Source organism: Netta rufina, assembly GCF_964035555.1.
Source record: "Netta rufina genome assembly, chromosome: 1".
Taxonomy (NCBI): Eukaryota; Metazoa; Chordata; class Aves; order Anseriformes; family Anatidae; genus Netta; species Netta rufina.
This window is the reverse complement of record NC_140123.1, coordinates 94,404,339-94,428,136: the sequence shown is the minus strand read 5'-3', so window position 1 is coordinate 94,428,136 and position 23,798 is coordinate 94,404,339. Positions and strand designations below refer to the sequence as shown.

Genomic DNA, 23,798 nt, shown 5'->3' with positions numbered 1-23,798 from the left:
AGCATTTTGTTCAGTCCTGAGCTGATACAGCTCTGATTGATGATAAAAGTGTGTTGAAGAAAGTATTTCTCCACAGGTCCTTGGACCTGGAAGCCTTGTCTTTATTCAGTGTTACTTAGAATCAAGATGTTTAAATTTAGCACCCACTCCCACTGAAGCTGACTGGAGTTTTGCCAGCCATTGACTCTGATGAAAGCAGATGTGAGTTCATAAATAAGTGTATGAAACACTTTTTTTCCTCTTCACTTTGCTACTATTTTCCCCATGTGATATAGAACACCTGTGTTGTGTTAAAATGCAAGGTGTAAGAAAAACAGAGATTAGGAACCAGCAAAATTTTACATGATCATGCTGACATTCCTATAATATAAATCCCCGTGGTTTAGTAGTTCTGAATTTCAGAGGAAAATAGAAGAGAATATTTGTGTTCTCTAAATATCTGTACAGTGTCTTTCTAAGTTAATTTAGTAATCACAGTTTGGATAACTTCCTTACAGAGTTACTTACAGAAAAGTGGTCTCAGGACAGTAGAGATGTAACAGAATACCTTCAAAGAGATTTCCATATGTGGTCCTCCTACCAGCCTGTGGCTGGTCAGGACAGGGGAGATGATGCTGAGCTACCACAAACTTTTCTTCTGCGAGGCTCTGGCAGACAAACCCTGACACTGTCCTGCAGGATACAGATCCCTCTTCTTGTCTCTCCTCTCCCATTTTGTAATGCCAACAACCTGAGAAAGAGGGGAACGGCCCCAGCAGGGCTGTGGTGTCCCCACCCCATCCTTACGTACAACAGGGAGAGATTTATAGAGCCAGCTCCCTCACAGAATTAAGGCCTACATATGTAAATTTACACTCAGCCAAAATGGTATTACGCGAATGTCAGCTCGTATTAAACATATTGCAAAAAAAAACAACTCAGGCTCACTTCCACTCACTGCAACTGCTCAAGTTGTAGTAAAATTTGTTGGTGTTTTCCCCAAAAGTGGGTTATCGCTGAAAAAATGGCCCACAAAAAGAAAAACAAAACTTCCACGAGACTTTTAATTTTGAAGTAAATCATTGTTTCTTAAAGCCCACCTGTCACACTTTAGTCCACACTATCAAATCAAAGGGTTACACATCTGCAACCCTAGACTCTCCTCCCTGCTCTTCTATGCACCCACTTCCCCTTTGTGTATCAGGAGAATTCACATCTGCTGAGACCTGCCATCACAGCAACATACAAAATCCAAACAATCCCTGTTTGGATTCCTCTTTGGATTCTCCTTTGGCAGCAATCACCAGGGACAATCCAAGAGTGAGGAGAACCCTGCACTTCTCAGCTGTTGCAGCAGGAGGGTGGCTGCACCAGCAGCTTTGCAGACCCTCAGGGGCTGCTTCTCTGGCACCAACCCCATGGATGCAAAGTGAGACTGAAAAGTGCTGTCAGCGGTAATATCAGAGGCCCCAGTGCTTACTTTTGGCTTCCACCATGCTCAATCAACTGCTGCATCTTAATGCAGCTGCCTGGCCATGTACATACTGCCAAATCCTGCAAGCATAGTAGGCATTCTGCAGGCACCTGCCCTTAAACTTGCTACGTGTGCACCACCACAGCCACCCTGCTGAAAGGAAAGCACAGTTTTTTATTTTCTCTGCCAAGTCTTTGTGTGAAAGCAGCCCAAAATTCCCTACAGAGTACTATGGCATAACAGAGACATTAAAATGCCAAAAAATGCACGTAGGCCAAAGCATGCCTGGGGTGCACACACAAGCCCTCATGCAACTGTTTAGCAAACCTGGCTGGGGAGCTGCTTCCCCAGCAAATACATAAATAAGTAAATAAATGGGTGGGTAGGAGGGTGGGTGGATAAGTAACTCAGTGCCTAGCTATGTCCTGAGTCACTCCCCCACCCACCTGGGGTGGCTGTGTGATAGGCGATGCTCACCCACAGGAACGGCCAGGGTGGAAGGGAAGCAAGCCCCTCAGGATCAGTGCTGCTGCCTAAAGTTGGCTAAAGCTGAAGCTGAAGCCACAGTGACAGTCTGCTCAACTTTGCTAGAAGGTGAGCGTCCAAAGCAAGCCTGAGAAGACAAAATAAATAAATTAAAACTGAAGTCCTCATGGGGCAACACAAACATAGAGGTGAACTGCTCCATGTGGGGCTATGCAGCGGCAGCCAAACTGGTCTTCAATAGCCCCAACAAAGCTGGGCTTGGGGCAGTCCCACACAAACACCCCACTGCAGCATCCAAACGAGGGTTGATAGTATTGGGGGGGGGGGGGGGGGGCAGGGGGACTGCCCAGTCTCTGTAGGTGCTTTGCTTTGCATGGGTCAAGGCCAGGGGTCACTAAAGGATGTCGCAGTGTGACACATAGAGTGGCTCGTTACTTCCTTCAACAAAAGGAGAAAGTAAAACGCCACATGCCAACACATGCATTTCGTTGACTTTCTGTAAGCAAAATAAAAAATGCTTGTTTATTGAGCTGTATATGCAACAGCAGTTCATTTTCAATCAAATAATAACTTTTGGTAATTGAAGCAATCTTTTCTATTTATTTATTTATTTTTTTGCTTAACTTTCCCGGCTATCTTGCAATCCACAGCTGCTTCAAGCCTTTAGGCCATCATGGCAAATTAAGGCAGTCAGCGTCTGGCTCACTAGAGGCCAGTCAAGCTATAAATATTACCAGCCTGGCTCTTTGTGTTCACAGTGTGGGGAAACAGCTGGTTTAAGTTTGACTGCACGTTGTCATTTCTCCATTAGTGCAAACACTTCAATATTTCTTATGTGTGAGGTTGGAGTGAAGAAAGAGAAAGAAGGGAATGGGGTCACTAAAAGCCAAAGCTAAGAAATGATGTTCTGTATATACATAATTTACAATTAGATTGCTGCCTGGGAGAATGCTGAAGTCTGATATGGTGATAGCTCGGCCAAAGCCACAATGACTTCCCAGTTGGCCTATAACTTTCAGGACCTATTTTCTCTTGTTTTTCTTTTATTAATTTTATAGAAATTCTATTATAATGGTAATGGATTACATTTCTCAAATTGTATTTCATTTCAAGAGTTTGTAAGACTGTTGTATTTGTGGTTTCATAAAATATGTAATACTGGGAGGCAAGGCCCTTCCCAAACCGCATGTGCCTTCTTTTGTGTGCAGGGATCATATAGAAAGTTAGTGAAGCAAAGCATGCCAGGCATAAACAGAAGTGACATCTTGCACAGAAACCATAATCCCCCATGTCTGTGGAATGTCTGCTGATTTTCGTGATTAGTATTATTGGGCTGTGAGGCTGATGGGTGTGAAATGTAACATCAAAGAAGACTATCCTCTTTTCTTTTTGTTACTCAGATTCTGTTTTGTTTTTAAAATGCTATTCCGAAGCTTCAAATACTGAGCATCCTCACCAAAACTACCCTGATAAAAATCAAACAGCTATTAACTAAGGGGTCAAGGAGGAGACTTATTTCCAAACGCGCTGGTTTAGAGACATCCTACTTACTGTCAGTGCCTGTGCTATGCCAGCATGGGGGAGTACCACAACCACCATTTCTAAATGCTTTAAACACAGCAAATACTGTACTGGAAATAAAGCAGTAATGATAGGAACAGTCAGAAATAATGATGGTGATTTTTAACTCTTGTGGGGTCTGATGTCAATGTTTGAAGACTAATTTTATATTTCACTACCCATATGAGAGCATTTGGTTGCTTAGCACTTTTGAAATTTTGGCTGTCCTCATCTCTGTCTTAAACTCCTAATTTTGAGCACACAATTTAAGCATCAGTGGTTAATCCAAAATGTAACCATGCCAATTAAGAATGAGCACATCAACCCAGGGTGGAAAGCTTCTTAACCAGCACCTGCCAGACCCCCAAAAAGCCACTAAAAAGTAGCTATAGTAGTGGTAAGCTGGAGAGATGGTTTATTTTTCTCCTTGGCATCATGTTTGCCTCCAGAAACAGAGCCAAAGCCTGCACATACAAACACACACACACGTTAATGTTTAACTGGTGGATTTTCAGAGTAGAGAGGTACTCCTTAGAAGTAATCACACATAAAGCCCTGCATGAAGAAGATCCTAAATTCGTAGTTTTTCCAGTCTGGTAGGCAGCCACTCCACCGACTACGCAATCAGTGGGAAAAAAGATTGTTATCCAAGATTAATGCTACTTTATATAGGCAGCTCCAATAAGTGCACAAGGAAAATCATCCTCTAAAGACAGATATCCCAGCTTTGCTGTGGACTGACATAGGGGCTGACTCAAGCCCTGTTGGAGCCAGAGGGGAGAATCCCATTGACTGCGATGAGTCTTGGACTATGCTTGTTGTTTAGTCTGAGCTGAGGTTTACCAAGAATACCGGGGCTGCATGCCGGTGGTATGCCACCAGATGTAAGAGGGATGATACTGAGCCTCAGCTGCAGGGTTGTGCTCCAGTGATGGAAAAAGCCATGCCCTTGGAAAACAAGTGATGTCAGAGTAATTGCTGCAGATCAGCCCTGTTTCTTGATGTGTTGGATGTGCATAAGGTGTGGAAATGCTCTAACTAGGATCATCAGTATCATCCCACAGACTGGAGCATAATACAGAGGTGACTGACCTAGCTTAAAACACACTGGCCTGCATCCTGGGAGCAGGATGGTCCTGTCGTGGTGGTAGTACAGAGCTCCATGTGAATGAATGCAACCTCTTTCATGGCCGCACAAATTAGTTGGCACATGGTAGACTACACAAGGTTTCTCAAGAGCAAACCATTCTAATTTGCTTATTTTTAAAGCATGAAATAACTACATTGAGTAGAGCTTACATCAAGGGGGGCAGGAGGGGAACGAGAAAACAAGAGGCCACTCTGGACTCTGAAAGTCTTCCTGCATATCATGTGCATTCAATCCAGCCAGCACAGAGGCTCTTTGATGAAAATACAGAACAGAAACATGCAAAGAAAAAAATGGTATTTCCCAAAAAAGCCAGCATAAAAGATATAAGTGATAATTTCATTTTCAAATGGTTTTTAAGGTAGAGTTGGTAGCACTTAAAACAGCATTTTGCACATGATTAAATCTTAATGACAACTGATTATTTCTGGCATTTCTTTAAAAATTCTATATTGGCCAAGTTGATGTTAGAGAACTTTTTCTGCGCTTTCACTGCAGCTAACATTCATAATGCATTTTCAGTGAAATCATCACACTGCTCCTGGCAAGTAAAATTTATCTGAGGCCTGAATAATACCCTATGTTCCACCTCATCCTCCCTTAAAAAGAAGGCTTACCTACCAGTAAATGCAGACCTTCCATGCTACCTTTGTATATTCTCACCTATTTCCATGTCCATGAGTAATAATATATGGGTAAGGGTGATCAGAGCACACTGAATAATTCACAGACTTAAATGCCATACCCTAGGCTTAATGAGAGCATTTCCACAGAGGTGAATTTCATGCTAAATGCATTATATATGTTGCATTCAGTCATAGTAATAGAATTGCTTATATTTAATTTGATAAAATATATAAAGAAAAATAAACAGAAAAGTAAGTAACAGCTTGATATAGGCAATTTCCAGATTTATATTATAGTGCCTTACTATATCAGGGTGAATCTTTTGGTCTGACTAAAGAACACTAAGTAGCAGGAAACAATAATATTACATTCAGGTGAAAGATTGACTCCATGGTGGCACAAAATTTTATGTGCCAAAATAATTTTTTGGCACAAAGATTTATGTACCTGGAAGAAATATAATGGCTGAGCCCACATAACAGATTCGAAGGAACTGAATTTAATACTATGTGTGACAATCTACATTGTATATGCAAGGTAATGACAGCTTTAATTTCAACTTTTCTTGTTTTATTTAATTTAAGGTAGGCCCTTAGGCTATATTTTCTGGTGCTATGCAGCAGGGTTTAGTTTGAAAAATACTGTTACTGTTAAAGAAAACTGTGTAGTTAAACTCTCTGCAGCACACTAAAATAACCCTTTAATTTCTTTCTGAAGATATTTCTTCAGAATTCATAGGGACACCAGTTTTTAGACCATTATGATCTGAGATTTAACGCAGGGCAATTGCAGACAATGTATATCTGGGGAGAGTCCTATCAGAGTGAGTACATTTCTCATTTTAGTATGAAATTGTTAAGTGTAAATTGTTGGTGTGTAAGAGATCCAACACGCTCCTAAAATTTTATACCCTGTTCCAGATGACAGAATATATGGCCAGGAAACAGCCTAACACAGAGAGGAGTAAGAGATGGGTAGCAAAAAAAGTATTAATGAAGCTAACTATTCTCTTGTTGCCACTTTGTGGGGTCTGATACCCTGGTTTGCACCTTCTTTGCATGGTGTTGTTCAGACAAGCTCCTAAATAGGAAGAGAATTAGGGAGGATATTCTGCAGATCCTAGAGGTAGCACCTCTGGGGCTCTGCAATATGGCCATATTTTAAACACCTTTTGAAAAACTCAGATTTTAAAAATGAGTGTAAAGTGAGCAGCTACATTTTTATCAAAAGTGAGAAGATCTCTGGCCCAACATCTGTGTTCATTTTTAATAGTTTTATAAAACATTTTTTAAGAACTTAGAATTTCATTTAGGGAAACATTAAAGGGACTGAAAATAGGCAGGGTGGGGAAGGCTTATTCAGAAAAGTAAATGCAAGTGGCAAGGCACTGCTAATCTGCACATATAAACCGTGTCCAATATCATGTATGCGATGAACAGCAGATAATCTGCCAGGAAACCAATGAAAGACCAACATACACATGGCAAAGGCCCAGAGGGACTTGAGGAAGGAACAAATGGTTTTCAGATTTGTAATATTTATATATTTTGTAATATTTGTATTTGTAATATTTATATATTGCATTGAACAGTGAGCATTTTCAACATTGGTAGTTCTAAGCAATATACTAAGCAAAAGGACCCGTGGGAATGGTGCTAAGCTGAGGCAGGGGAAGTTTAGGCTGGACATCAGGAAGAGGTTCTTCACCGAGAGGGTGGTTGCACACTGGAACAGGCTCCCCAGGGACATAGTCAATGCACCAAGCCTGTCTGAATTTAAAAAGTGATTGGACTGTGCACTTAGTCACATGGTCTAAACTTTTGGTTAAGAAGTGTGCGGTGCCAGGAGTTAGACTTGATGATCCTTATGGGTCCCTTCCAACTCAGTATATTCTATGATTCTATGATTCTATGATATTATATTACATATTTGATATAATTATTTAGGAATAATATATTGCTGGTAAGTGTTTTCATCTTATGCAAGGCTTGAGTGATACACTTTTTTTTTTTTTCCTACAACTGGCAGGAATATCATATACCAAGAAACATTATGATTCCCAAAACATAATAGCATTATGCACGGTATATACATATGTATACACATATGTATATGAATTTTTAAAATGTCAAAATATATTTATAACTTTTATTTGGTGAAATTATTTCTCCATTAAAAATATAATATTAACTTTTTTTCATCCACGTATTAGGCCTTATGAAATAATATATTTCTGATGAAATGGAGTAATTTAATTTTTATTTGTGTGTTAATCATGTAATATGCACACGATTATTTTTTCTTCTGTTAATCTATTCTTATATTTGATAGTCTATAAATGCCTTTTTTTAGCATAATGTCTTGTGAAACATGAGTTTTCCTGGATTTCTCCAGTTACCAACTCTGCATTGCTCTGTTAAAAGTAAGGCTGTCAAATCCAAGATTAATGAATGAAAATATGCTTCAGATGCTGCAGGTTATTTTTAATTCAATACAGAAATTATTAAATTTCTTGCCATTATATGTTCAGCTGGAATGTGCCCTTTAGAAAACCAGTGTTCTGATCAAGAACATTCTGCAGTTCAGAGCAGTAGCTTGCATGGACTCTTACGGCAATAAAACCATTATGCCAGCTCACACACTGGTTCATGTTGGGAAACAGTCGTCACCACTGAGTAGTTCACTTTCTAATGATGGCCACATTTGGTAGCTCTGAGTGATGCTGTCTGGACAAAAACAAGGAACTTGGTCTTCATGCATTGATCAGCTTATTTGCACTAAGCTGCAAGTCCTAATGATGAAGTAGGTAGCCCTGATACTTTTTAGTTTTGAGAGAGAGAGAGTACAAAAAATCGCTTCTTTTCATTTATCACAGGCTGCAAAGGCCGCTGGTACTGTGAAAAAGTGTTTCACTGGGTTTCAGATGCCATGACAATTTCTGGGTGCCTCCATAACTAGCACAAATAGCAATTTTGCTGGAAAAGTATGAATCAAAATCATGCTTCATGATTATTCCAGAACATATGGGTCCTGGTAGCAGGTATAAAAAGAATGATTTACAGACAATTCCCTCAACATTCAGCCTTGCAAAGGTAGACATTGCTTTTGCTAGTAATGGTGCAGAGCACATGCACAAATATTTCATGCAGCTACTGTTTCCCCTGCTAAAGCCATGCCACCAGGCAGGCAGCAGCACATGAGCTGAATGTTCAGATGAGGGATGAGGAGCCTGGCTCCAGCCCTGCAGCTGGGGTGCTCTGCTCTGGTGGCTGCACTGTGGTTCCTCCCTGCCTTGGTTACTTCTATTTTTACCCAGCGATGGCATGGCCCCTGGGAGGGAGGCAGAGGCTCTGAACAGAAAACCTCTTCCATCTGCATGCTCAACCACACATCCATACACAACGACACTTTTGGTCATCTCTGGATCACTATACAGGGCTCGGGAACCTCCCCAGGCTAATAAAAGACAGCACTGTTGCCTACAATTTTCTACTTAAACTACCACAACAGCAACACACTTGTGATTCAGGCTAGTTCCTCCAATATTCAGGCTAGTTACATATTTCAGGATTCCAGCACAATCAATGCAGAATTTGTTGCTGATTATTTTTTAAATGTGATTGACCAAAAATTTCAAGGGAATCTGTATGATCTAGACCCTTCCTTAAGATCTATGAGTTTGAGTCTAACTGGCTTTAGTTCTGTATAATATTACGAATTATTACCACTAATGATTGATGCTAATTATCTACCCTAATGCACTTTGTGGAATTTACACTAAGAAAAATTGTGACCATTAGTACTGCAGAAACGCCAGAACAAATATTTAGAGGTAGTTTGAGAAACAGTTGAAACTAGTTTTGGATCAATACACCATTTATGATTGATTATCACAAAGAGGAATAAACAAACAAAATAACTAAATGTGGTTCTGGATAAGCAGGCTTACAAGACTTTCCCTAATTCTTTGTAACTTCAGCTCACCATTTATTTCTATATACCTCAAATCTTTACCTATTCACTGGAAAGTCTGATTTGACTTCAGAACAATTCCAATCCTTATTAAAACTCATTTTCCATCCTTACGAAAATCTGATTTTCATTCTTATGAAAAATGTATGTGTGATAAGCTGTCAAACCACTTTGTCCTGCTTGTGGTGCTCATTACATTAGCACAGAAAGTGTGAACAGTAACCACAGTGCCCATGGCTGAGGTTTCTCTAAACATCTGATGCTGGGTGATGAGACTAGTAGGCAGGTGTTTGGGACAGAGCGATGTGAAGCATGGTCTTCACTGGTACATTGCCAACTATTGTGAATAACTGACTCCTTCTGAACCTTGTGCCCTTCAGCAACACCAAAGGAAAACTGTTCTGACAGTCAGGCATTTTAAACAGGAAAGCACTTGCTTGGATAGTTTCCTTGAATTAAAAAAAAAAAAAAAAAAAAAAAAAAGGCATCATTGTGCTATTTCAGATGGGAAAAATCATACAGAGGGCTCCTGTGCTTTGGAGAGCTACCAGTCAATATCCACAAAAAACATCACAAACATTACTCTTTCAGCCTAATCTACGCAATAGTCCTTCACAGATACATCCACAAAGAAAGTCCTGAGAAAACACTGACATACTGTGGCTATGGTTATTGCTTGTTGAGCTGAGTAATTTATTTCCTTGTTCCTTTCTGCTCTCCTGCTTGCCTCCATACAAGTGGTGTTTCTTTATCGTAAGCTCTTCTAAAATCCAACTCCATTGTTATATTCTTCAGCAGAATGCTTATAGCAAATTTAAAAGTAAAAATCAATAGTTTGCTCCCTTTGACATTACAAGAATTTACTTCCTATGTTTCTCTATTTGGTTATATTTAAAGCAAAAGCATCAGACCTGATTACTGTATTTGAGAGCTTCAGTTAAATATTAATCACATACTCCACAGCACTAGATGGGTCAATATAACTGCTCAAAATCACACCACAGACATATTTTCCTAACTTTAATATATGCTCTTTCACCCATGTTGCAATGCAAGTTTATACTGCAAATTATCCACAGTCAGAGGAAACAAAGAAAGGTATTGCACAAGGTCTCAAGAAGGCTGTGCCTGTAGCACCACCATCTTAAGGGGTTTGGCAGTTGTGAATCGCAATGCACAGGAGACCTGTAGGGTTCTGGGACAGCAGCTGGTGGCTTGGTGTCTTGAGGCACTTAAAATGGTGCTCACTTTGTAAGTATAGTCAAGTGAACTGTGCCCATCATAAGAAAAGTTGTGGTAACGCTGGCCTTATTACCTTGACCCATTAACCTGGTTTGGATTACACTCCATCTTGATGGTGACTCTGGCTGGGGGCTGTGATAACCAGTCTTGCTGGGGAACACGCGGACTCATCTTTGATGTCTGCCCATATTCACTGGAGGAGGAAGCCGTCATCTCTGTCTTTCCAAGGTGGGGTGATCCGTAGGCACACTCGAACAAGGACTGGTCTTCACTCACCACTGATAACGCTTCCTGCAAACAAGAGAAGAGAAGTCAATGTGACAGCATTTCAGAGCAGACGTAATATTCCCCAAGAAAAGATGTGGTCATCCATCTTATGAAAAGAAAAATATAGCTGGTTGCTTGCGTAAATGTCTACTGCTTTTTGGGCATGCCTCTGCTGCTGGCAGAGGTGAGGACTCACAGTGCCTGTTGCACATCAGGGAGGGACAATACAAACCATGCCCAATGAGACATCTCCTGCTAACAGTGGAACAGAGGTGCACACATGCTTGGTCAAACACTGAGGAAGCATGCTGGGGTAGCAGGAGAGAGAAGGCAGGGAGGGAAGGGATCTCAGGCCCCTCGTGTCCCAGGTGTGGACATGAGGGACAGCTCTGTCACAGGTGCCAGCTGCCAGGAGATGACCGGGATCTAGACCTTGCTGACTCACAGGGAACTTCTCTTCCTTCCTCTGGGACCAGGGCCAATTTGTTCCTGGACAGTGTGCCAAGACACAGCCGGTTGTCACCCCCGAACCAGGGGTCCTGCTCTTTCCTTCAGCAGCAGCAAAAGTCAGATTGTCCCAGGCTTTGCCACTAACCAACAGGCCCCAAGCTCCTGTAGGATGCCATGCCCACTGACAGCCTCTCCACCTCTCACAGGAACACTTCCTTGTAGCTTGCAGAACTTGAAGACCCCAGCATATGGCCTCCAGCCCCCAGTCATGGTAGAAGGGACCAGCTGGCCATGGCTGAGGGTGAAGAGGCGTGCAGGAACCAGGTGCATGACCATACCCTCACCGGGGCACTGCACCTGCAGGCCCACACTTCAGCTGGGATGAGAGCAATAAAACAGCACAGATCCATCAGCAGAGGGGGACAAAGAGGAGAGGACAGAGAGAAGAGGCAGAGCAATGGGGGTCCTTCTACTGACATGCTCAGGTCCTCCCCAGATGCTGCAAGAGGACTTTGCATGAGTGGCAGCAGCCACGTGGTGTCCTAAAAATCAGCAGTAACATTTATTTGTTTTAAGGGAGGCATACATTTATTATTCCTTTTATTTGCCTGGTTTGTGAGTCCTCAGAGCGCACTCTGTTAATATTCAGTTTTATCTGCAGCTGCAAGGGCTGGAACATCACTTTCTTTTTATTATTTCTCGTGGAGACTGAGATTATCCTATGATCTCTTGATTTTAGGAGCAGGATCTCAAGCATCCCTTCAAGTGCCACAAGACTGGTGATTCAATCACTAGCACTAAACAGCTCCGTCTTCCTCCCACAGGCCAACAGGCAGAGATAAGAGAGAGATCTGCACAATTTCATTGCTATTATTCAGATGTAGTTTGAGCACAGAGGTTACCACCAACCTGTCACCTTTAGTTTTAACCCCCTGGTTATTACACCTGCCCCGCACATTCCTTCCATAGCCTGTGCCCAGCTCCCAGACTGTTGCCTCTGGTGGTAGCGTGAAAGGGCATCTGTAAGGCAGAATAAGTGCCACAATAACACCTCATCTTTTTGTCCTGCATCCCTGATGGGGATGCCTTTGACTTGCCCAGTAAAGCTAAAAACTGCTACTGCTGGTGGTCTGAAGATTTCTAATGAGACATTCCTGGGAAAGCCTGCAGAAAGCTCCTGCATTTCAAAGAGGTGGGAGGTGAGATGGCTGCTGGTCCCTTGCACCCCAAAGTTTGCTCACCTGGCTACGCTGTGATGAGCAATAGCAGGAGGACTTAATGCACTTGAATGTTAAAGTAGCAGGGATTTCATCACACAAGCTAGAGAAAATGTTATGTTGGAAGGAAAAAAAATCTTTCTCAACAGTCTGTGTGAGTTTTTTCACAAAGATATATATATACTCTCATATCATATTGTATATACACACACATATAGTCTGGCCAAGTGATCACAACATTACCTCCACCTAAGACTAATTACTGCATAGTTCCCTCTTTTCTGTCCCAATGAAAAGCTAATAAATGAACCAAAAAATATGTAATGAATTGCTAATTTTGGAAAAGTTAGCCACAGTAAATACATGTAAGTGTGAAATATACAGGGGAAAGCAGGAACAAGATTGCAAATACAACAGGAAGAATATTATTTCACTCTGCAAAAATCTTTCACTCTGTAAAAATGTTTTCAAAAGAGGCATTAAATGCTACATAATGAATGTATTTCTTATCCTCCCACACACAAGAGAAGCAAAACAAATTTATTCTTGTTTCTATTAAACTTGACTCAATCTAATATAAATTAATATAAGAATATTTAATATGATCATGAATGCAAACCAAAAAATATGGTGTTTCTCTTTGTTGGTATCACTAATGACAAGAAATATTTTCTGTACTATGGATGCACATTATGTTGCACAAAGAGGGAAAGTACGTGTTTTAACTTCCTGAGGCTAGACAGTGAACACCAGAAATATGAACCCAATTAATAAGGGTTATGCAAATATCTAAAAGGCTACAGCAAAAACAAGGCAGACATAAATGAACCCAGGAGAAGGATTTAGACCTTGTATTTCAGGAAAAAAATGTCTTGTTATTCTCTGACAATAAAATTGCAATTTGCTAGCTAGAGTTTTGTTCTGATTTAATAATCTGAAATCCATCCTGTTAGCCATCAGTTAGTGCATGCTGACAGCTCTGTAAAGTCTCTGTAGGAATAACTGGGTTTCTGCCAACTTTTGGTACCATTGGGCTTGTCCTTGTCCGGAAGTCTTATTATTGTGTACTTTATGATAGTGAGGGTCTCTGATGATTTACTCCAAGTCCTCACTGATCTTTGCTGGCCTGTCTTGAAGGACACTCGGACATGTGTCATCCCTCCTTTGTGCACATTACACAAGCTGAACTGATCAGCTAAGTAAGCTTTTGCATAATTTTGAGGAGTCAGCATAACTAGAGAACATAGTCTAAACTAGAATTAGCCTTACTTCCTCCTTAACTATCTTTTCTCTCATCTCATACATTAAGTGAGGTTGAGGTTGCATGTGGGAAACGTGGAAACTATGTTTAGCATCTGTTTTACTGCTCCTCCTGTCAGCTGGGGTACAGAAAGTCATACCTAATGTCCTCTCTTGCAAATGCAGCCAGGCCCATTGAATTCAATTTACCAGGAAGCACTACAAGGTGATGATATATGTGATCCTAGCATATCATTACGCACAAGGAAAAGTCTGCAACACATGGGATGGAGCTGTGTGTCGAGAAATGATAAGTGTTGAATTTTTGTCCTAGTGATCTTAAAAATTGAGGATTTCTGTCCTGGGTATTTCTAAATCCACCGATCTTGCAAGACACAGTGATGCTGAACAATGAGAGGCTAGTGCAACCTGATATAACCTCTTGTGAAACATGTACTGTGGGAAAGCATAGAAATAGCATCAAGAAATTTGAAACATTTCTCAGCTACACAAGAATGCCTGATAACTGACATAATTTTGTATTCCAGAAAAACAGCAAATGTCCTCCAGCTGCTTCTTGTATGCATCGTTTCATCTTGTCCATCCTTGATTTCTCATTACTGATTAAAGCCTTCAAGTCTTAACCCTACATAAGCTGTAGAAGGAAAGCTCTAACAGCTGTACCAAATAGCTGACAGAAGGCAGAATGGGTCTTTCTTTCTTAAATAGAGGAACTTAAAAATGTACTTTCTGCTGTAATTCTAAATGTTATCTCTTGGACCAAATGTAGTATCAATTTGTGCATTAACCATCATGAAAAATAGCTGCATGGTCTGGCCACTTATAAACATAGACAAAGACATTAATACTGACAATATTTGGCAAGGGATTTTTACATATGGATGCCAGTTCTATTTCTAGTAAATGCTCTTCATTACTCATTTACATGTTAATCTTTTTTTCTCATCCATATTAATGCTATTACTGAAGCAGTTTGGCAACATCAAGCAATAAGTGGGATAAAGCAAAGTAAACATTAATAAATATTACAAAATAGTTGCATAACAAGGCAACCATCTTGCACATCTTGCAAAGTTCTACACCTTTGGGGGAATAATGTTAGTATTGAATGGGTCATCATTCTGGATTTCTCATGACAATAGCATATTCTCATGACACCTCAGAAATAAGTCTTTAATTTCTAGTAATCAGCAGCTGGGGTATTGTAATATGAAGAAACCCACACGGAATGCTTGCAGTGACAGGTGGGAAGGGTTTTCATGCAAGTCTGTGAAGTAGAACCACTAATATTATATGAGGTCAATACTGGACGCGGATTTTCCTTCTTTCTCCACAAACTTGTTTTCACAGTGTCACAAGCAAAACATGAAAATAAGTTCCTTCATTAAGATTTTTCTATTTTTTATCCCCTGTATCATGAAAAACCTTCTCAGCTGAACTTTCTGTACAAATGATAAAAGAACGAAATGTCTTTCTCTATTTAGTTTTGACTTATACTTCACTGATAAGTTTAAAAAAATAGACTAACAGACTGACAAATTTGTAGAACAATAGGTAGAGCAACGCCTTTAAAGTAGGCATGAAGTCATTAGGACAAAGGTGTTTACTTAATCAAATACAAGATTACTTGGCCCAGAAACACGAAGTTACAGGAAATGTGATTGAAGTAGTTCCCATCATGAGAAGTATATGCAAGCTTGATTGTCCTTTATATGCAATGTCAGGAACTAAGGACAAAGACTTTTTTTTTCTTGAGTTTGATCAACATTAAGGAATGATTAAAGGAGATAATGAGGTGTGCAGTTGTCTAGCATAATTTGTTTGTTATGAGGGTTGTTGTGGAAAAAATACTTCAGTAGGATTTTAAAAAGAATGTTTAGGCCTAACATGGTGATGCTTTTTCTTAAGTTAATTCTAATTAGGAAACGTGCTTGCTTGTACATGAAATACATTTGTGTACTCTCCCTGCATGCCATCAAGCCAACCTCTACTTTAGATATTAGCATTTTAATTTATTTCTATGGCAATAAATTTCAATCACAAGTTCAGGTAGTACACTCACTGTATGTGTGTGTATAGTATGTGTATATCTATACACACTTGTGTATGTATGTACATCTAAGAATATTCAACTCTTTTTTTTTTTTTTTTTTTTTTTTTTTTTTTTAATATCTTTGAATGTTTCCATTGCTTATTGCTTATTCCCTGTAACAGAAAAGGTTCAGTAGATTTTTTTTTTTTACCCTCATTCTCTATCGAAAAATGTATGAAGTGTCTTGGTGGTCAAAAAATGCCTCAAGAATGTGGGAAATCAAGAATTTACTACTCAGCAATGTTAAAATTATAGCAGACAATAACACACCAGTACGATCAAGAACATTGGCTACAAAACAGTAGAACAGTAGGACCATGGGCCAGAGGTACATGTGAAGAGAAGGATGCATAAGGAGTCACAAATATAGCAACAACCCATTTTGTACATTGAGAGATGCTTCAGACAGCAAAAAGCATTTCTTGATTGTACAGTCATCACTCCCATGTTTCAAAATGAAACTGTTACCCCTAACTGTGAGACACATGCAGACACTGCCATAAAAACTTTTAATTAGCTTTGCCATATGGCTGTGCATGTATATAATCTCTCTCTTTTTTTTTTTTTTATACCGATTTTATGATATTTCTCCTAATTAATGTAAACAACTTTCATTTCTTTCTTAATCTGACTTCATAATAATGCATGTGTAAACACAGCTACAATTCATTCAGACACAGGCTGTTTCCTAGTGCTTGTTGGATGTCTACAGTTGGCCAGAAAAATCAATTCTCCATTCAATGAGGAATTTTGACATACTGGGACTTATTTTCATTTTAAATTAGATTAAAAAAGCTAATATGTGAAAACTTTCACTAAACATTTATTAGAAGGGTGGATTCTAAAGCGGGGATGTGTGTTTTGCAGGTGTTAAAACATTCTATTTTAAACACTTTTGATGGATTATATTCATATAATAATTGTACACTTGAATGAACTTATTGGAATGGAAGTTTATAAAATTATTTATCAGAAAGAATTTATCAGTGTTATTGAAATTATTAGTTTCACCACTTTCCCAGAAATTTTCCATCAAGTTCCTGATAAACATTACATTTGGAGAGGAACTGTCTTTTCTGAGGTAAGACTGTTCTGATTAAGACCATGCAGTTAGCTCTCTTAAGTGTTTCCATGCTTGGTTGTACACTGTATCCCTTGCAACTTGATAGCATTTGTTATTGAAATTGCATACAATTTAACTGTAAAACAATTGCAACTGAAAGAAGGAACAGATGGAAGTGTCCAAGAAAGTACGCAGTATACACCTTGGTATATCCACTCCAGACTCACTTTCGTTTGCTACTTTTCTACTCTTCCCCAAACTACACTTTCAGATGCTCTTTTGATGCAGTTTATCTGGAGTGAAAGGCTAATTTCAAACAGGCTAGGAATGTCATTTCCATGCTGGAAAAGACAGCACATGAGAGGCCGGACACAAGAACCTCACAGAGCAATGGGCAGTCTTCCAGCCTGAAACTCCACTCTGCTCACGACTGAAGCAGGCATTGCTGCACAATAAAGCAATGTGGCTGAACCACTAAAGGGCTCCTAGCCTAAATTTGCAGCTCTGCTTTAAGGCCAAGTCTTTGAGCCTTGGATTCACTGCACCAAGCAATAATCCGTGAAACAAAAGACAAGTAGTTGTGGTTGATGTTTTAGCCTTGCTATAGCTTATTAATCATGATGCTCTTACATCTCTATTCTGAACATTTGCAAAAGAAGAGGTTTTCAGAGACATTCAATATGGTGTGTGGAACATACTGGAAAAGGTTACTACTTAAAATGCAGTCACCTGAGTCAGGAATTGCAGCACACATCTGGAAAATGTTTTCCTTCTAAATCTCTAAGTCTTGGATTCATTAGATCACACAAAAATCCACATATTATATTCATGAGAGAGTTCAGGAACAACAAAAAGCCTTGGCAAGTACAAGATAGGAAAGACAGATGTTGTCCTCACCTCCACCCATGAGAATCTTATTGCTAGCTCAGCTAACATCCTCCACCTATTTGCAATGAACACTTGGATAGTCTGGGGTAATCCAAACACAGACAGGGTGCTACCACTAATCTGGTATCTTCACCTCTTGCTGAGACAAATACAAAGGATGTTTGGAAGCAAAGGAAAACCACTGCTGTGGTCCCACTTGAAAAAAAAAGAATAATCAAGCATCTATCAAAATGATGTTATGAAACTACAGACTAGATTTATTTCTGGGAAACAATCACAGATGTGTAAGGAGCAATCCTGAAGCCCTCTTTGTGTAAATCATTCTCCTGACTTCACTAGAACTAATAATGTGAATGGAGCCCTCATGGCTAAGCCCAAAGATTTACCTTTCTGTCTCGTAATGAACAAATTCTGAGACATTATAAATTCAAATGCAGAGTGCAGTGCTTTATCATCGTATTTAATATATAGCCTGTCATTTCTGAGAGGTCAGTCAACCCTATTTTTACCCAGGCTATTTTTGTCACTTCCTTTCATCATAGGGCAATATTTGTAGCACCAAGCATTCACCTCCAGGTCCTCAAGTTCTTCATAAAATCAGGAAAAATTACTGCTCCACTGTTGCAGATGGGGAAATTTTGGTAAAAATGACAAAAATGGGTCTTTCTTTAGAAAACATATCTCCTTCGTGCCAAGTTCAGTGCCATATTTGGGACTACCCTGCACCCCACACAGAAGGATTATCACACCAAGTAGAGTTGATGAACCATTAACCTTCAGTGATCAGAAAGTATATGTCAGATTGAAAGGATTGCCATTTCACAATCAATTATTCCACCTGCCATCTTCATCTCATAGTAAAGAGCAAATGCATAGTTTAACCCCTCTAAAATAGTAAATAAATGGAAATAGGGAACTATTTCACATATGTCACATGCCCTAGATACCATCAAAACAGTGCAGTTGGCTTATTCAAATGCTACGATGAAAGCCTTCATCCTGCAACTGGTTCAGTACACATGCAATGCCCAAGTGACTTCAAAACAATGCCTCTGAAGGGTAAGTCCTGAAGCAGCATGTCTTGAAGCCCATGCAACAGCAGTGCTAACAACAAAGAACCGCACCAGGCACTTTCATTTAGAAGGAAAGCTGACCTCAAATTTCAAAAAACTGTATAAAAAGCCTAGGTAATAAAGCAATCTGATGCCATACAGCTATGAGCCCCATTGCTTTTTTCTTTCTGCCTGAATAGGATCCGTTAAACTACTTAAACTACTTACTACTTATTTACTACACTGGTAGCTTTGCTATTCAGGCACCTGGGGCTGCAGCCTGCATGTGTTTGGGCTCATGTTAACATTGTGAGATCTCTTAGGCGGTTGGACATCTATGGCTCTGATGCAATGAGGACAAACACATTGTCCATGAAAGTGCTGAATAGTGGTCAGAGTCCAAATGTAACTTTCAGCCCAAATGGGTTGACACTTCAGATTTGACATATTTCAGAGAAAAAGACAAGTGTTCTTTCACCAGTGGCCTGTGCACTGTCTAGGCACCATCATGGTTACTTGGAGAGGTCGGGTCTACTGAAGAACCTGCTCCAGCACAGCCCACAGACCTTAAAGCACAGCAGCGCTCAAGCAGCACAATGATCAGCTGGGCTCAGAATATGTATTCCTCAATGATTATGTCAACCTTAATTCATCAGTGCTAAAAACAATACAATTGTATCCTGCAGATTGTATATTGTATACACATTTTTAAAGAAACTGTAGCTTTGTATGCTTATTTTAGCACTTCCAGCCAGGCACAGAGCTGTTACACTGAAGTTTGAATGACTATTTTTTCAGTCAATACAATAGACTTTTCTTTCTTTTCATCTTGATAGTATTGTCAATTATGAATTCTGAAAACCTGAGGTTTTTTCCTCTTTTAATCTTGTTTGTTAACTTCTAGGGTTCCAAAATGGCAATAAATAATGGCCAAGTTTTGGAAAACTTGGATATAAAACTCCATTTCTGCCTTGGTACAGGGCTAGCCTGTTGCTTCTACCCTGCTTTTCTGGTTTGAGACCTTCTCAATCTGAATGAGCAGGCAACCTTCTACTTTGTTATAAAAAAAAATAATCATAAACATCTGTTTTGGTTTTCTTTCAGCAATTATTTGTTTGGCAAAACAGGTGGCAGATTTGTAAAATGGCCCACAGCCCAATTGGAAGTGAACTGAGGTTTCATGCCACACCTGCTATGAACTTTTGCTAATTGACCGGAATGATATAGAGGAAGAGTCCTGGGGCCAGAACAGCTGCCCAAAATAAGATCCCATTCCAGACATGCTGTCCTGTCCTATCCTTTCTGTGTTTCCCATTAGCATCTTTGGCTTCACAGGTAGCCCCTGCAGTTTGAATGCAAAGTCTTTAAGAACTACTGTGTTTATCAGATTCAGTCATCTGTATAGAACTAAAGGTTTTGCTTGAATACATAATTGGCCCAGTACTTTGTTTTCGACAACTTTACTGAAAAAATTCTTAGCATAATAATGCCACACAATCTTTTCTGCGTTATTCAAAAGATTTCCACAAGATGGTAACATTTTCAGCTATTTTTCCTATTGCTTAACCTAAATTACAAGATTATATATTGCCTTTATACTAAGTTTCATATTTGTTAACTGTGGTGGGTTGATGCACCATATATATATTTGTGTATATAATTACATATGTCCATTATATATGTACACACAAGTATATGTAAGGAAATTTTTTAACAATCCCATCATTAATCTCAGAACAAAAATTTTAAAGTAAAAATAATTCAGTCTTTAAAATAGTTTTCTCCAATGTGTACTATAAGTCTTAGACTAACTCAACAGCAAATTGATGAGAGATTTATATGAAGGAATGAAGAAACCTTTACAACCAAGGTATTGATGAAAGAATTAAACAGTAAGGTTAAAAAAAAAAAAAAAAAGGGGGGGGAGAAATAAAGTGGGATCAGCCTGGAGAGGGGAAAGAGGAACCATTCATCAGTATCTGTAGGGCCACCTTCCTGCAGCTCAGCTTCCCCCTCAGGGAACCTGCTACATCAGGATGCAAAGGTTTTTGATGCTCACATGTGTTCCCCTTCATACATATTTTAAGTTCCCACATTCCTATTTAAACAACATTTATCACATTCAACATTTATTAATCTCCCTGCTTTATAACTTTTGCAAGCAAACACTGCTTAAGCAATCTTTATTTATAAGAATGTTTTTATTTACTTCCAAATGTATTTATCTTCATATTTTTGACTGAATTTTCTCCATTAGATAACTGGAATTAAAATGCAAATTGCTATTGCTTTAAAAAAATAACATAAAATAAATAAAAATCACTACATCGAGAGCTCTCTCTATTTTTGCACAACATTGTAACAGAGAAGTCCTTTGTTTACATTAGTTTCCCTTCCTTTTCCACAGCCACCTTTTATTCTGGATTCATGCATGCAATGAATATATACATGTATACCATGGTATTCCCCATTTTACAAGCATATGGAATATTGCTTAGATGAGTAATCTTTCTGAATTCAGAATTAACTTTCCAAGTATGCTGACTATGTATATAAAATATGACTTCCTGTCACGATAACCTTTATAGTGTATAGCCTAACATACTTTCCTATAATTGTTTATCATGAATATCTTGATTCATAATTCAGCACATGCTATTTTAGTCATTTGCTACATAACATGACTAATGAAATTAATATAGGTTTGGACGTCATAGCATTAAGACATTTCTACATTTGTAAAGATTAAGACAGAAAAGTACTTAGTTAAATAATAACAAAGTTAAGCATGTGCTTGGCTTTAAGCCTGTTCAACCTGCTCTCTTGGACCAGTGTAAAGTAAGGAAATCATCATTTTAGCTTGAGAATTAACTATGAGATCAATCAAATAGACTGGCATGTTTTTTGATATACTCTAGTTGGAATGGATCAGAAGAAAAATGTTGTTTGTCATTGATGACAAAGTTGAGATGAATATTCTTTGCTTGTTGCCAGACTAAACAAACAAACAGACAATCAAACAAGCAAAAATAAGAAATCCTCCCATACACACCAGGAAAAAAAAATGCTGTGTCACTAAATAAAGAAATTAATTAATTAAAATTAATCCCAATGGCACCTTTGGTTTTACTTTTTAATTGAACTCATTACAGATGTTAAGCAATGTCATTCTAAAAAATAACACCAATTCAAAATTATAAATTTTAAACATTTTTTTTTATTCATTTACATTTTTTTTAGATTTACCACATACAGTCAACCTCTACCTTCACTGCATCAGTCATGGCTCTGTGACCATGTTTTTTGCTGAATCCAGTTATGTTTAATTGTACATGTGAAGATGAAAAGGAAACTGTGTGTAGCAATATTTTTGAGTTGGCAACAAAAAAAATTCCTTGTAGCAGTATCTTTTCTAAGCTAGTGATTACCATCATCATCATTCTTGCTAAAGACATTCCCTGTGATTCTAATATTGACTCACATCTCAGTTTTCTGTGACACCAACATCAGCTCCAGGAGAACCAAAAAATCTTCCTGCTGCCAGTGATAAGAACAGAACTAAGGAAGTCAACTGAAGTGAAGACAATCTCAAGACCAGAACACTGAAATTTGCATTTACTACACCAGAAAAAAAAAATCAAGACGCTTTTCCCCATATCTTGCTAATAAGATCAGGTGACTGACAGGTTATACTATAAGAAATTAAGCTGATTGGATGAAGGCTTAAGATATGTTAAAATAAAAGATTTGGATTTACTTTTCTTTGGACTGTACTGAAAAATGACCCCCAGAATATCTTTATATACTGTATGCTATGCCTTCAAATGTACATACAGGAGAGGTATGCAGGCTGTTTCTCTTTTATTGTTTCCCCAAACAAACCCATTTCCTACAAGCTGCTTCCATATCTTTTGTGCCATGTCCAGCTTCCCAGAAAAACATCAGGAAAACAAAGTGTGAACTCAAAACAACCCATTTCCACAGAACAATGTGCCATACCAAGGAGAGTGAGAGCTGAAGGGGGAAGGGCTGGAGAGAGGGGGGATAGAGAGAGAGAGAAGCTGTTTTGATGCTGCCAAGGGACTTAAAGAAAAAAGGAAGGAGGAACTTTTAAAAGTCTCAGAGAGGAAGAGTTGTGTAACTGTAAATATGCAACAGGCAGGTTGCCAACTATTTCAAAGGATTTGAGGTTTCAAAATCATCCAGAAGGCTAACTGATTTGCACTCTGGGTTTTGAGCTTCCAGGAACACCTTTGTATGTCTGACAGCCAGAAACTACCATATCTTTTTATAGACTACTCAAGCCATACTTGGTCATAATTTCAAGCTGAATCAGTAAGGAATGTAAACAGACACCATTTATGTTTCGCTGCAATCTAATAAAAAAGAAAGTATGGACTAAATAAAGCAAAATGATACATGTTGTTCTATAAGAAGGGAAAACCAGAGGATCTTGTTGATTTATTTCCTGGCTGACCTGAGCAATCTTCAAAGTTCCTGGTATTCGGTAAACCAAGAAAGCCCATACACTAAACTCCCACAGGTACAATACATATCACTTGTTGAGACACATATGATAAAAGTCAGTGATAAATGTCACTGTGCCATTTTTAAATCTTGTTTCCGTATTTGGGTTGTCAAGGATATAAAAGCAGAAAGAAAGAATAAAAATAAGTAAGGAACAAACTGTTTTAGTCTTGCTGTCCATGATGATTATGCAAGAAAGAAACATTTGTAGAAACAACAGAACAACTGGATCACATTTTCCCAAATCATGAATCTGACTGGCTTTCAAATCTTTGGGTAGGGATACACTGTTTTTTCAGGGAAAAAACGTGGTTTCCTTGTTCCTTCAGTTGATAAAAGATGCAAAAACATAGAGCTTCCAATCACCTACAGTCCACAACTCTACCTCATGTCACCAAGACCTGTCATTACCATGGAAGAAGTATGCCACAAAGGAGATACAGGCCAAAATATATGCCATGATGTGCTGATTTCCTATTGTGGACTCCATGGCAC

The 23,798-nt window shown here is 39.0% G+C and overlaps 1 protein-coding gene across 6 annotated transcripts in view; it reads right to left on the bottom strand.

Annotated features, from left to right (window-relative positions):
• Positions 1-23,798, bottom strand: part of ERG (ETS transcription factor ERG) — a 148,932-nt gene that overhangs the window by 25,548 nt on the left and 99,586 nt on the right. For all 6 annotated transcript variants that reach the window (XM_084284052.1, XM_084284051.1, XM_084284054.1 and 3 more), the window contains one exon: positions 10,561-10,778. In XM_084284052.1, the coding sequence (XP_084140178.1) occupies positions 10,561-10,778 (218 nt within the window). The remainder of the gene's footprint in view (positions 1-10,560; positions 10,779-23,798) is intronic.